Raw genomic sequence first — 14,870 nt, 5'->3', positions numbered from 1 at the left:
TAAATGCCAAAAGAGGTAAAAGATAGGAAAAAAACTGCCACTTGTCTACACAGTGCACTCATACAAAGAGAGAACTCTTCATTATCAAGACTCTGTGTATTATCAAGGACGTTTATCTCRGTTAAATCCCTCAGTAAGACCCTTATCTAAAAGCCTTTGGCAAGAAGAGTCCAACATGACGTACACTCTGATTCTCTTSTATAGAAAATATAGCAAATCTATAACTTGAACATCCTTAGACTGTTATAATTTGATGGTTAACATGGGGAGGAAGACAAAAATGTCCCTATTTTGTTATGAGARGGTGATTAATGGAAGCTGTTTACATCAAACTAGAAAAAAACAACGTTAAAYAGAGGAGGACGTCTCAGATTCTAGTTTTCCAAAGCTTACAAGTGCAGTACTGAGTCTGATACCCAGTCAGTTTCACTYTAATTCACACCTTCACACATGTGACCAAAACATCAGTCTTGTGAGCCTTAAAACAAAACATTAGCCAACRTAGCGGCAAAAATTCACAAAACACAAAAGCTGAAGAGCACAGGGAAATGGAGAGTTTGAAATCCAGCATGAGCTAAGGCGATGCAGAACTGGTGAGGGAGGAACAAGAAATAGCATAAGGGACATGGATGAGCAAAACAAAAGAAATAATCCAACAATAAAACTAACACAAGGAACCATAAACATCAAAAAACACAGGGATCATGACACTAGGTTACATATCAGGGATGGGCATCCTTACTTCTAACACACMTAATTCAGAGATTAATTCCCTTTTCAAGCTCTGCAAAAGCTTGGTAATCACTCAGTCATTGCATTCAAGTGTGTTRAAGCATAGAAACCAATAAATTATGTAGGATATTTGCCTCCAGGACCAGGATTGCCYATCCCTGGTACATACCAATGTAAAAGATAGTTGCATTAGTTCCTAAGGGCCAGAGTCTAATACTATTGGTCTAGTCATCCCAAAAGTAAGTAAGTAAGCAAGCAAGCAAGTAAAACTTTATTTATATAGCACATTTCAAGATAGGGATCACAAAGTGCTTCAAGAAACACAAACAAAAATAAAATAAAATAAAAAATAGACAGAGCAAATTAAACAAATGCAGATTTAAAAAGGTAAGTTTTTAATTGAGCTTTAAAAGAGTCCACAGAGCCTGYTGATCTTAAATTCAAAGGAAGAGAGTTCCAAAGCCTTGGAGCCACAGACAAAAAAGCTCTGTCTCCTTTAGTCTTTAGCTTTGTCTGAGGAAAAATCAGCATGTCTTTATCACAAAACCTCAGAGCCCTGACAGGAGTGAAAATTTGTAAAATTTCAGAGATGTAGTGTGGTGTCTGACCATGCAGACACCACACTACATCTCTGAAATGTAGTGTGGTGTCTGACCATGCAGAGCTCGCCAAGTCAAAACCAAAATCTTGAATTTCAGGCGATAATGAACTGGGAGCCAATTAAGTTGCATTAACAGTGGAGTCACATGACAAAACTTAGAAGAGCTAGTCAGGAGCCTGGCAGCTGCATTCTGCACAGACTGTAACCGGTCAAGAGAGATTTTAGTTAGGCATGTATACAATGCATTACAATAATCTAAATGAGATGAAGCAAAAACTTGAAGTAAAATTTCCATTTCTGAACGAGATACAATGGGGCTGAGCTTTGCTATATTTCGTAGATGGTAGAAACAGGAACAAACCAAAGTTTTAACATGATGATCCAGTGTAAGACCAGAATCAAAAATCACGCCAAGGTTTCTTACTGAAGATTTTGCCAGACTGCCAATAGGCCCAAGGATCTGCTTTATCGCTGGAATTATTTTATCTGGTGCAATTATAGTAACCTGTTTTTTCTTCATTGGACTGAAGAAAACTCTCAGACATCCAGCTCTTTATTGAATCCAAACAAYGTAGTAAAAGACACACTTTTGTTACTTCATGTGGAGAAAACAAGATGTAAAACTGAATATCATCAGCATAACAATGATAGGAAATATCCTCAAAAGATGACATGATCGAACAGAGGTATCATATAAAACAGGAACAACAAAGGTCCCAAAACAGARCCCTACTTAGAGTCTACTTAATGACTTATATGGAGCCTCAGCCTTATCAGTATACACTAGGGTTGCGTGTTATTGGAAAAACCTGATGYTGGGATTTTTTTCTAACCCTGTGATGTAAATAAAAGGGAATTTTCAACAGATGACTTAAATAATACTTCAATGTACGCTGCCACACTGCCATCTTGTTGATGATAAACCTTCACCAATCATACCTCTTTTTGTGCATATTRTACAAGTATGTTTTTGTCAATGTCTGAGTTATTCTTATCTTTTATTCCTTGCTTTTATTGTGCTAGAACCTGAGTACGTTTCCTTTTATCATCTGCAAATGTGAATTTCATTTTACCAATGAACAAACCTAAGGTGTTGCTTCTGTGTCTATCAAAGTTTCTGTTTCCGTCACGCTAAATATTACATTACTGCTAAACCATTTTTACCTCTTTTCCACTTGGTTTTCATCAAGATCCTTATCGTTGTCCTCCACAGCTCAAGAATTCACTGACAGCGGTCCTCTAAAAAGCATTGCCATTATTGTCCCAGACGTTTCACAACAAAATTAAAGGTTTTTATTTTTTGACTCAAAGCCGACCACTTCTGCYGGCGGAAGCAATTAACCCATAACACGGTTTAGTGGTTTAGTCCTTAGATAACACGTTTATTTAATTTGCCTCCTACATCCCAGGACCTGCAGTTTGACTACWGCATACATTGCGTTGACAATGCACAAACAATACATCGTGCAGCTTKAATACACACTTTATTTAAGTGGCTCAGCACATACATTCATGTACTAACATCATTGTTGTTTGGCTGAGAAAGAAACTAAACCAGCAGATTCATTCAACTGTGTATAGGTTTAAAATGATCTAATGTTATGTTCCATCATACAAATATGTTGTTTGTCTTTCAGGTCATGGGTGATTGGGGCCATTGCCTTACTGTGCCTCCTCGGATTGACCTGGGCCTTTGGTCTGATGTACGTCAACGAGAGTACGGTGGTCATGGCGTACCTCTTCACCATCTTCAACTCCCTGCAGGGGATGTTCATCTTCATCTTCCACTGTGTGCTGCAGAAGAAGGTGAATTGTTTGTCTAATGCATTAAATTTGSGGGATTTTACTGGAAAACRTGATGATAAAAGTCTAAATAWATCAGAAGTCTGATGAGATGTTAACGTGCCATACGGTTCTTACTTCCTGTAGGTGCGTAAGGAGTACGGGAAGTGTCTACGCACCCACTGCTGCAGTGGGAAAAGTGTGGACAGCTCCATCGGCTCGGTGAAAGGCACCGTCTCTCGGGCTCCAGGACGTTATTCTTCAGGGTCACAGGTTGAAACCATTAGTTTTTTTTGCTTTTACATGTACGTAATCCTTTATATCTTTCATCATCTTCTGCTGACGGCAAAAGGGCATAAAATGGTTTTGCTCATGTTTGTTTGTCTGTAGTGTCCGTCTCATGAATCAGCAAGAAAAGGTCTTGGGGTTGCACATCGGTTCACAGACTCCAACTTAAAAAAACTGCCTCCAGCTTCTGGGAGAAATTTCTCAAACCTCAGCAGCTCAGACCCAAAGTCTGCTCGTAACGTAAATCGTTGATGGATTCCTCCCACGTGAACATGTAGAACAGTATGAATCGAAGCAGTATGCCGTAATTGAACATCAAGAGTGTGATTTTTCATCCCAGCGCTGCTTTATAAATAGTGCTCAGAGAGGAGCCATAACGCRTAGAAAAATTACAAGCTTCATTTAATTAAAAGGCTGCAGCTGACCTCCATTGATCAGGAAGATTTCTAGAAGGAGGGTCTTGTAAATCTCGTGTAGACAGAGATCCCATGAGGGAGCAGAAAAAAACAGTGAAGCTGCAAAAACCARAACAACAGATAACAATAATGTTAAAATGGGACAAAGATTGAAGAAACTTACAGAAACCTTTGTTCCTCAGTATCACCAACCTTTTATGCATTAATCTGGACAAACGTGGAAATCTCTACCAAGGTCTGGTCCAGGATTAAAAAAAAATTTAAAAAAGATTCTGCTCTGAGGGTAGATCTCCAGATCCTGAGCTTGTGCAGCGGCCCGTGGGACTCAGTCATAATTAACCAGGATGAACCCTCTCAAATGGAGCTTTTCCAACTCAACACTCTGATTCAGAGGAGCCTGACTGATGACTTCATTATTGACTTCACCTACTACCACAGCTCATCTATAATTGGAAGCTATTCATCCCCAAACCTGACATGTTTCATGATTCAGAAACATTTTGGGGCATTTAAAGGGTGTTTTATGTGTTTTCCAAGCATATAGTTCGACACTTCAATACCAGTTGTTAAGAAAACACTGTTTGTATCAAAAATTAAGTGGACTTTGCATCATAGTCTAAACACCTTTAAATCAGAACCTTCTACTATTTCTGACACTCCCACTTCAGCATGTCTTCACAACAGTGGTTCAAATTCATGTTGGCATAAGTTGTCTAAAATGTTATAGTGTGACAGGGCCTCAAAAACATCGTCGCCTCCTTTAGACCTTTCACTTTGAGAATCCTCCTCTAAAATGAATAAACTTCAGCTGAAGTCTACTTTTATTTTATTGTCAKTGGTCCTCCTTGTGCAGACTTTATTTTGCATCAGCGACATCACTCAGCGTGAGCGTTCTGATGTGTTCTGACATGTTGTTTGTCTTCGCAGAGCCGCATCCGCCGAATGTGGAACGACACAGTCAGAAAACAGTCTGAGTCCTCCTTCATGACCGGAGACATCAACAGCTCGGCGTCACTCAACAGAGGTACTGGGTCCTGAGGGAAACACCGTCTTTACCGGCTCCTTGTTGCGCACACACCCTGCACCTCAGACTCTCTGACGTGTGGCGGGAACATTCAGAGTCTGCTTTTCTTTTAATTGACACAGTAATTGCCGTTGCTTTTAATGTGACACGCGGTTCAAAGTGTCGTATAATTTAATACATCAAGCTTTCAAACAAAAAACTTTTTCTAAATCTTTTTGAGTCACGGCAAATCACAATTCTCACAGGTCGTTTTGGCAACAGTTCACCTTTCTATACTTTTTGGCAAAATTAGGTTTTTATTTTTTTACCAAACTTTAAAAGCAATTTCAAATTTTGGAGAGTTTCCATCATTAAAATTTTGCCTTTTTTTTGGATGAAAGAGAACATGAGCAAAGTTCAAAAACAGAAAACGGTTTGAATTTGGCAGTTCATGCAGAAAATATGAGACTACATCTGGTATTCTGAGGAACTTTTTTAACTTTCTACCTAATTAAAAAACAGGTCACATTTATTACAGCACACAATACCAGGTACTTTTATTTCTGCACCTATCACAATATTTGTTTCCATCTCTGGTTGTTTTAATTTGCTATTGAATTGATGACACGAGTACAAGACGTAAGTGAAACGTCTTCCTCTTCACATCCTGATGATCCTTGACGGGGTGAAGGTCTGGTCTCGTTGGTTGCCAATCCATGTGTGAAAATAAACTCATGCTTCCTGAACCGCTCTGAGCAGTTTGAGCCTGATGAAACCTGGCATTGTCATCTTTGAATATGCCTGTGCCATCAAGGAAGGAAAAAGTCAGCCGACCTTTTTGATTTCCTTCATTTCTCCTTATTCGTGGGGGGCGGTTGGGGTCGTGTGTAGTCTTGAACTCCGACCGTGTCACTTCCTTCACCGGCTTCAACACGAGACATGATGGCTGCATCATTCCATCAGCGCCAGTTTAAACCTGAACTCACCAGAAGATGTTACTTTATTTCTCCGTCGTCTCATCGTTTTTATTCCTCGCTGAACTCAAGTTATTTTTTCAATCCACCATAGCTAAGTAGTTTCTTTCAAGGCTAACTGCTGTTTAACCCAATACCAGGCTATACTCTTCTTAATGTATGACGTCACAGCACAAAACAGGCTTTGTTGCTCTGTAATTAGACTTTCCACTTCAGTGAGATCCCTCAACATGCTCCATCCACCAGCCCTGGAACGATTCCATCAGAATGTATCAGGAAGCAGCTACGCACTAGAAGATTATCCCATGTTAGCACAATGCTACCACCACGGGTACCACGGTGATAGCCGAGGCCTGAGGTCAGCGTGACCAGGCCTGCTTCAAATGTTTGATGGCAAAAGCTAGGTTTATAGGTGGCGCACTGAATACGGCATGAGGGTTCGCACCAACAGTGATGCAGTCATGCCGGTCCTGCCCTATGAGGTGTTGTGGCACCCGGTCGTGGGCCTCCAAATTTTTGTAACTCCACATGGGCTGTGGTGGCCGCGCTCCATTCAAATGCTTTGTCCATCAAGCGTTTGTTCTCCTTTTTACAGCATTTCACGAGTTATAAATTGCACTGCCACATGCCCTTTTGGAGACTACTACACAAACATAAGCGTGAAATATGAACACCTATACTGCTTCAGCTGAGCCCTGCGCAAATATAACCAAGACTTAAGCCATAGCATTGCATGAGGACTCCATSCCATTGGTACGCTTTCACCACAGTCTACCCAGGACTCCAATACGCTGCTTCCAAGGTGATAAACCACCACAACCAAACGTTCATGAATGCTCTAACCCCTATTCTTTGTGACCCACTGTCTTGCATGGCTTAGCTGTTTCTTTGCTTTGGCACACCTGATTCAAATAGTGTCAATCACTCATTCATTTCAGTCAGGTGTGTTGAAGCAGAGATGCAGGGCAGTCGGTCATGGGCAACAGGGTTGAAGACCTCTGCTGCTCCAAACAATCGTAAGCCAACAGTGTTTTTCATCCAAGCCTGAGAACTTTGCCAAGGTCCTGTAAATACCCTCCGTGTCATGGCTGGTTTCTTAGTCATCCCGTGTGAAGAAATTATCAAGCGTGGGGCCGTTACTGCCAAATTTAGAATATTTGAATCTACCTCCTTAAGAGTTTAGGTTTTTTGGGTGAAGACCAATATTTAATTATTTCAGAAAGGTAGTAAGATAGTTGTTTTTGACCCACAAAATGAATCTTAAAACACAAACATGACCCTTATCTGGGCTGAATTGAGATCTAGACTAAAACTGATCTGAGAGTTAAAACCTTGCAGATGTCTAAACCTAGTTGCAAACATCAAATAAACTTTAGCATTAAGCTAAGATAAGGATTGGATAAAACTCAAAGTCTCTTTGATGTGTCTTGGACAAGTTGTGAAAACAATCATGCTAATAAAAAGTAAACGTATAAATACGTTAACTACAATTGTGCCCCTTTAGTAACCAAGAAMAAAGACGATAAGATTGATGTTCTAACAACAACACAAAGGTTTAAAGAGAGGATCAAATATGTTTGTGGACATTTCTACATTGCTTTGAGCTTTTTCTAGTCACTCCAAAAATAACATCTGTGGCATTTTTACATGCTGTACAGACTTGTGTTGGGTTTTTATTATCTTTAACGGGACTAAATTTAGCAAATCATATCTAGAACTCAGCAGGTGGTTGTTAAAGGAAGTAGCAGCTGCTCACTCTTGATCACGGAGGGTTAAAAAGCAGTACTTTTTTACTTTTTTATGGTCAGGCAGTAAATATTGTAAATATCGTGCCATACAACATGCCAAAAAAACCCTTGAAAAAAATTGGGTAACGAGACAAAAGTATTTCTTTTGCTTTTTCTTTTTAAAAAAGAGTGTTTTAGTGGAATGTGTTTGCGCCTTCTCCACTTGTACAGAAAACAGACGCCCGGCTTGCCGTGCTCGCTGGCATGGTTCCCCTCCTGCAGTCGTCACATCTCCTGATTGAGAGCTCCAGCATCCACTCGACTCGCGCTCTAAATTCACTCCGGGCGCCCTGCTTTGCGAAGACGCTAATGCATAGTTACAATGATGGATTAATGTTCGACACAGCGAGGAAGTGTCATGATCTCTGTAATTAGGCGCACAGCTCAGCACCACCAACAGACGCTGCTTTTATCAGCTGAGACGAGAGCGGTGACATGAGGGATGGGGGGGGGCTGGAGGTCAGGAGTTGAGGAAAAACCTTACATGGATGTTCCATAAAGGCAGAAGGCAGTGATAGAAATTATTCATGCACATTTTATACCTCCTGACTACTTAACAGAGAAAGTCTCRTAGAAAACACTGAAAGGAGCTCCGCCATCACAAGCTTCCAGGACCAGATGCAAATGGAAGTGCTCCCATTCTTGGCTTTTTCTTGTGTGGTTTTTAAGGAATGAGGTGCTGAGGAGMAAAATATTTCTTGCTGATTTGTCCTTTACGTCACCCCCCACCCCATCCACCACTTGGAATATGAGAGGATGAGCAGCTGATGCTTCTTGAAAAGCGCAGTCGTCCTTATGTTGTTGCATTTCCAATTTATTCAAGCATTCAGGATCATATCTGCACAATCAGTGTATTTTGTTTTATTTATTTATTTATATTTTATTTTATTTTATTTTTTTCATTTTTTTATGCAGGTGTGAACCTGGTCCATTTTAGCACAAACACAATAGGTGTTATGGGATCCGGTCATTGGAAGAATTCAAGAAAATACGGCGCTGGTTGTTGATTAAATGCACTGTATTTAAAGCAAACAGCAGCAACAAATTACTACGGTTTATTATTATTTTTTCCTTTGACAATCAAAACATTACGTTTGAAAAAAAATAATGTGTCTAATTAATTCTAAACTCAAAGAAACAACAAATAAAATGACTAAAAAGTGAGACCAAACTGGAGCTGGAGCGCATTGAGGAGCGTCAACAAAAATAAAAACAAATTCTTGCAATTAAAAGCCTTTCAAGAAGTGTACTAAAGTGACTTTTGAAGGTGACAGTTTYGGCGCTCTCTGACAGAGGATTTTACTGCTGTCTACTTTTTGCACCTCAGATAAAAGATGTTTACTGTTTTTAGCACGAACAGCACACGGCTGCTGTGTGAGAATAATAACGTCATACCATGTTGATGGGGGAGGAATGTTGTCAACAGGAAATGAACGCAGCTCACAAATATTTTCACCCGACTTCTGCTTAATGCGTTAGAGCGCTTGGAAACAAATTATATTTATCATCTGCAAAGAAAAACAAACATCTTTCATTCATGTTTTAAAGCCTGTAGCCTCTCAAATCCGCGGCTAATCAGCAGGCTCAGACTGTGAAGGTTTTGGCTTCTGGTGTGTGCGCGGGAAACCGATGAGTCATCCGGGGCGAGAGCCCGCCGGCGAGAGATCCTGGATCCGAGCGGGCCTTGCATAAATAGAAGATGAGCCCCTTTGTTCTGTTTGTGCGACGTGGGGAGGAGGGGAGGCTGAAGCGAAAGTAATGACYGGCTTGACTAAAGAGAGGACATGGCTTCATTCAAAGGTTATTCCAGCAACAGTGCAAAGAGAATGAGCAGACGCTGATCTTTGCTCTGTGGAGAAAAGGAAGTATCACACCATTTCAGCTGCGGAGATTGGCAGTGCCAGAAGCAATAAAAATAATCGTGGTGCAGCTGACCGGCGCTGTCGCTTTGCCTACAAAGCTTTTTGTTGATGAGGATAAACCCACAGGGTTTATTTTGAACATACAGTTAGAGACAAATACATCTAAATGTGTAGAAGACAAGTCTGTCACAACACATTTTACCTGCTGTTAGATGTAAGAGGACCTAAAACAGCAGCATCTTACTTCATGTCATGAATAATTATTGTCTAGGATCAGCCTGGTTTCATATTAACTTTRTGAAAAGTTGTGAAATGTTCCTGCATTTAAAATGTATCACACAATGTAAACAGAAATGCAGCTACTATTATTAAAAAAACTTCCTTTGGCTTTGTAAAAATAACTCTGGTCACCCCAATGCCGCACATGAAGATTTGCAGAATTTTATGAAATTAATTTACAGATGGACCTGGATGGGACATTTTGAGAACAACACCACAGCTACAGAAGCTGTAACATCGCTGCCCACCTCCTCTATCCATGCCAGTAAAATTTATTCTCTATGTGTCTTCMTCTGGCTTCATAAAATAACTGCGGTCACCGTCATGCTGCTTACGAAGTTTACAAAATTTACGTAAAGTTACGGATGGACCAGGAACAAAGATTGTAAAAACAACACAACAGCTACTGAAGCTGAAACATCACCACCCACCTCTATTATCCAAGCCATCACAATTTATTCTGTGTCCATCTTTCCCTGGCTTCATAAAATAACTGTGGTCACTCTCATGCTGTTTGCGAAGTTTACAATATATAGTAAAGTTACGGATGGACCAGGAGCAAAGATTGTAAAAACAGCACAACAGCTACTGAAGCTGAAACATCACTACCCACCTCCTCCATCCAAGCCAGTAAAATTTATTCTGTATATGTCTTCCTCTGGCTTCAGAAAATAACTGCGGTCACCCTCATGCTGTTTACGGAGTTTACGAAATTTACGTAAAGTTACGGACGGACCAGGAGCAAAAATTGTGAAAGCAAAACAGCAGCTACTGAAGATGAAACATCACTACCTGCCTCCTCTATCCAAGCCATCACAATTTATTCTGTGTCCATCTTTCCCTGGCTTCATAAAATAACTGCGGTCACCCTCATGCCGCTCATGAAGTTTACGAAATTTGCATAGTGTAAAAAAATACACTTTTAGGCAATGAAAACCAAGCAGTGCGTTGTTACAATGCTCTGATATCCCTATAGCTAAATGCCTGCTTACAAATAAAAACCTTCCATGAATTGACTACAACATTTTACCTCAGCTAGTGTGAGAATTCACAAAAAAAACCCACATCAAATAATTTTTAAAAAAATGCAGTCGCGTCTGTCAAATTTAATAGAGATCCAAGTCTGTTCTTACCAAATAAACGCCGACCCTTACCCACAATGCCAATTGCACAGAAAACTACAAAATGGTCTATTGTGTTCACACTTTTTATTAAATAGTTTAAGTAAACTCAGCCTCGATGGTTAGCATAAGCCATACAATGAACACAATTTTCATCGAACCCATTAGCCACTGCTCTTCCATAATAATGATCATTTGGATGTTAACGGCTGTCATTGCTCAGTTGCATCTGCAAATATGTATGTTTTCTCTTTATGTATTTATCTCAACATGTCTATCTCTTTCTGTCTCTTTCTGTCTTACTTTGGCTGCTGCAGGGGCCATGGCTAACCATCTTATACCTAATGCACTCCTCCGTCCTCATGGCACTAACAATCCTTATAACACATTGCTTGGGGAGTCGGCAGTTTATAACAACCCTCTGGGCATGTACAACACTCAAGGTGTGCTGGCTTCTTTTCATTCCCTAACATTATGGCCAGAGCAGTGTTTTGTTTTGTTTTGTTTTTTTGTTTTTTTTTTTTAGTTTTATTATTTTCTTAAGTTGTCCCGGTTCCTAACCTGGATAAATAAATGTAATTTTTTTACCCAAAATTAAAAACAACAAAACACTGCTCTAAATGTATTAATGTATGAAGCTAAATCACAAAAATCCTACAGGTTTTGTTTGTTTGTTTATTATTGGTTTTTTTTTTTTTTGCTGTTACTTTTTTATTTGTTGGTGGTGTATCTTGGCTTTTGGTTAAATGATGTCATCTGGTTACATAAGTTTTCCTCGCTCCCTCTTGTTTGGCTAAGACAAAATGGAAAATGAGGAAAGCCTTTGAAGTGGAGATGGGGTGCCCCGCAGAGAGCCAGATACATCACCAGTCATTTATTTTAAATGTGCTCTAATGTTGTCAGTGAAGCTTGTGTTGCCATGTCTGCTGTCTTTTTTTTTTTTCATTTCAGAAACTGTAATCGTGTTACAAACCTATTGAAACAGCAGGAGGACCAGGGTTCTGTCGTATTTTAAATTTACAGTCGCGGTCAGAAATGAGCAAAACGAACAACGATTATTTGCACAGTCATAAATGTTATTACTTTCCCATGTTTTAATATTTATTTAAAAACTATTTTTTTTATTTTTGGTAGAATGTACAACAAACTTCAAAGACTTTTAAAAACAAGAATTTGGAGCACACATTTGACTTCACTAAGCATTTTTTTCTAATCCACACAAGTCTAAAATGATATCTATATGGCATGCCACAACTGGCACCACTGTGGGGTTTTTTTGTGGCCCAAATCTGTCATTGTCACAACTGGCCAGGTGGTAGTATCACTTATATGGCCCACATCTGTCAGTGCCACAACTGGCCTCATGTGATTTGGTTTATGTGACCCAAATCTGTCAATGTCACAACTTACTTGGCTGTAGTTTGGTTTATTTKGCCCAAATCTGTCAAAGCCACAACTGACCAGGTTGTAGTTTCACTTATATGGCCCACATCTGTCAGTGCCACAACTGGCCTCATGTGATTTGGTTTATGTGACCCAAATCTGTCAAAGCCACAACTGACCAGGTTGTAGTTTCACTTATATGGCCCACATCTGACAATTACACAACTGGCCCACTTATGATTTGGTTCATGTGGCCCAATGTCAATGTCACAGCTTACTTGGCTGTAGTTTGTTTTATTTGGCCCAAATACTGTATGTCAATGCCAAAACTGGCCAGGTTGTAGTTTCACCAATATTGCCCACATCTGTCAAAGCCACAACTGGCCCAGTTGTAGTTTGGTTTATGTGCTGCTGGCCCGTGTATGTACCACCTCAGGTAAACCACATTTGGGCCACTAAAAACACGTTGTGTTTTTAGGGCTGATTGTTAATGTTTAGTCCACTGAGTGGGCCAGAACTGAGCCAAACAAATTTTGCTATGTGAGATTGTTTGTGTCCAAATTTCAATCATGCAGCATTTAATTTGAGATGTAGGTGAAAGATTTAGAGGTAACCCTTCATTAGTCTACCAAACACAGCAGTACCATTGCAAAAAAAAATGGCTCCCTAGTGCTTGACAGTTTGTACGGTTTTCTTTGCTTTACATTCTGATTCTTGTTTTTAAAATCCATTGAAGTTGTATAATTCTCCCACACAGGAACAAGAATGTTTCAAATCAATCAATAAAAATGAAAAACATTTATTACATCATCTCTACAAGCACTTTTTGTCTGACTCTTACAAATGCAACGCTTCCTTTTTCAACCCTGCATAGCTGTTATTATTTTATTCCAGCCTCTCAGCAGTGAATATAGAAATTGCCATAACTTTTGTAAGTCTGTAAAACTGGGAAAGTCGTGTAAAACTGAGATAAAAACTCGCAGTGAGCTTTGATCAGTGGATAATTTATGTATGCAACACAAGCACTTGCATCGGAGCTTCTGATGGAGGGCTATAATTCACCAACCCCGTCGCAGATGGAAAAGAAATATCTGGAGGAATGAAAATGCTAATGCTACAAAAGATTTATTGATACGTTTTGACGCTCAAGGACCTTTGCCACGTTTTTACCCCCGAGGATTCGGCAGACAAAACATCTTTTATATGTATTTGTTGAGAGACGTTTCTGCCTGGTGAAGCCTTTTCCCGATGAGTCGTCAGCATTACTGTTTGTGCACTTTTACTATTTTTTACCTGTTTTGCTTATTGTGTTCTCTTCTTTCCTTCTCCTCATGCTGTCCCATAAAGAGCCCTACAGAGAGACAAGTATGGGAGTCAAACTAAACATTGCTTATCAAATGTAATTCACTTTGGCTTTACTTTCTCTTCACCTCGATGCTGACAAAGCGATAAGAAAAACAACGTTGATCAATTTGGCCCCCAAACCATTACAGAATCAGCTACCATTCTTCTTCTTATCTTAAAAAAGATTAAAGTCATTTAATAGTTCTTACAGTCAACGGCCTTGATGTCAAGCTACAGTTTACACTCATATTGACCTCAATATTTTAAGTCACATCAGTATAAATAGATTTGTAACCCTATKAGAGTGTCAGATTTTTTAAATAAAGTTTATTATTACTCTTTTGCAATTCACTTTGATCCTGCCGTTCCACTTTCCAAAAGGTCAGACATGTTTCTTGTCAAGTTTTCAAGAGGCCAGACTGAAAGCTTGACACTTTTAACAAGCTGTATGGCCTTGTCGGAGTTAGTTTGAATCAGATTTTTGATTTTTTTTTTCTTTTGATGTTGATGGCATGGTTAATGTAATGAAATGTGAAAGCTACATGGTAGAGCAACAGAGAGAACAGAAAGTCTCTATCCTGTCAGTGTGATTGAATCTGARAAATTTGAGCTGATTCAATATTAAAGTGGCTGAAACCTTAACGCWCAACTGGGACAATATGGTCGGGTACATCTGAACAGAGAATTGCATGGATTTTTTTTTCTGTGTGTTTTGCTTGTAAGCTTTGTGCTTTTGTGCTGTGGTTGTTTGTGTTATGCAAATCAGTGTTTCAACCTCACCATAAATAAGTCAGCTTTAAAATAAAGAATTGAGATTTGTTTTTATTTAAGGGTAAGTATGTGCTGACAAAAGAAGCCGTAAAGCAAATTTTTGGATTTTGAAAAATTGGGTTCAGTGAAAAAGTTACGAACAATAACTATCTTACTTGTTGTAAAYAGCTCTTTGAACAACTTCARTTTGGACAAATAAAGTATAATTCTGACAAGATTGTCATGCTAATGGCTGGTTTAAGCATGTTTAAGGCTGGATTGATGGGCTAACGGCTAGTTTGAGCAAAGTTTAGACCAGACTGATGGGCTAATGGCTAGTCTGAGCAGAGATAGGACCAGATTGGGAATCTAATGACTAATCTGAGCCAGCTCTAGACTGTAGTAAGGAGCTAATGACTAGTCTGTGCCAGCTCTAGACTGTAGTAAGGAGCTAACGACTAGTCTGAGCCAGCTCTAGACTGWAGTAAGGAGCTAAYGACTAGTCTGAGCCAGCTCTAGACTGTAGTAAGGAGCTAACGACTAGTCTG

The 14,870-nt window shown here is 39.5% G+C and overlaps 1 protein-coding gene across 24 annotated transcripts in view; it reads left to right on the top strand.

The window, feature by feature from the left end:
* LOC106514838 (latrophilin-3) overlaps positions 1-14,870 on the top strand; it is a 341,417-nt gene that overhangs the window by 321,760 nt on the left and 4,787 nt on the right. For 7 of the 24 annotated variants that reach the window (XM_014004292.1, XM_014004290.1, XM_014004293.1 and 4 more), the window contains 5 exons: positions 2,971-3,139; positions 3,263-3,388; positions 4,747-4,843; positions 11,163-11,288; positions 13,576-13,593. In XM_014004292.1, the coding sequence (XP_013859746.1) occupies positions 2,971-3,139; positions 3,263-3,388; positions 4,747-4,843; positions 11,163-11,288; positions 13,576-13,593 (536 nt within the window). Of the gene's footprint in view, positions 1-2,970; positions 3,140-3,262; positions 3,389-4,746; positions 4,844-11,162; positions 11,289-13,575; positions 13,628-14,870 lie in introns of all 24 variants that reach the window. The other 17 variants (XM_014004305.1, XM_014004297.1, XM_014004311.1 and 14 more) reach the window with 5 other exon arrangements.

This window comes from Austrofundulus limnaeus, unplaced genomic scaffold, assembly GCF_001266775.1.
Source record: "Austrofundulus limnaeus strain Quisiro unplaced genomic scaffold, Austrofundulus_limnaeus-1.0 Scaffold23, whole genome shotgun sequence".
In the NCBI taxonomy this organism is placed as follows: domain Eukaryota; kingdom Metazoa; phylum Chordata; class Actinopteri; order Cyprinodontiformes; family Rivulidae; genus Austrofundulus; species Austrofundulus limnaeus.
The sequence above is the reverse complement of the archived record's forward strand: the minus strand, read 5'-3'. Positions and strand labels throughout refer to the sequence as shown.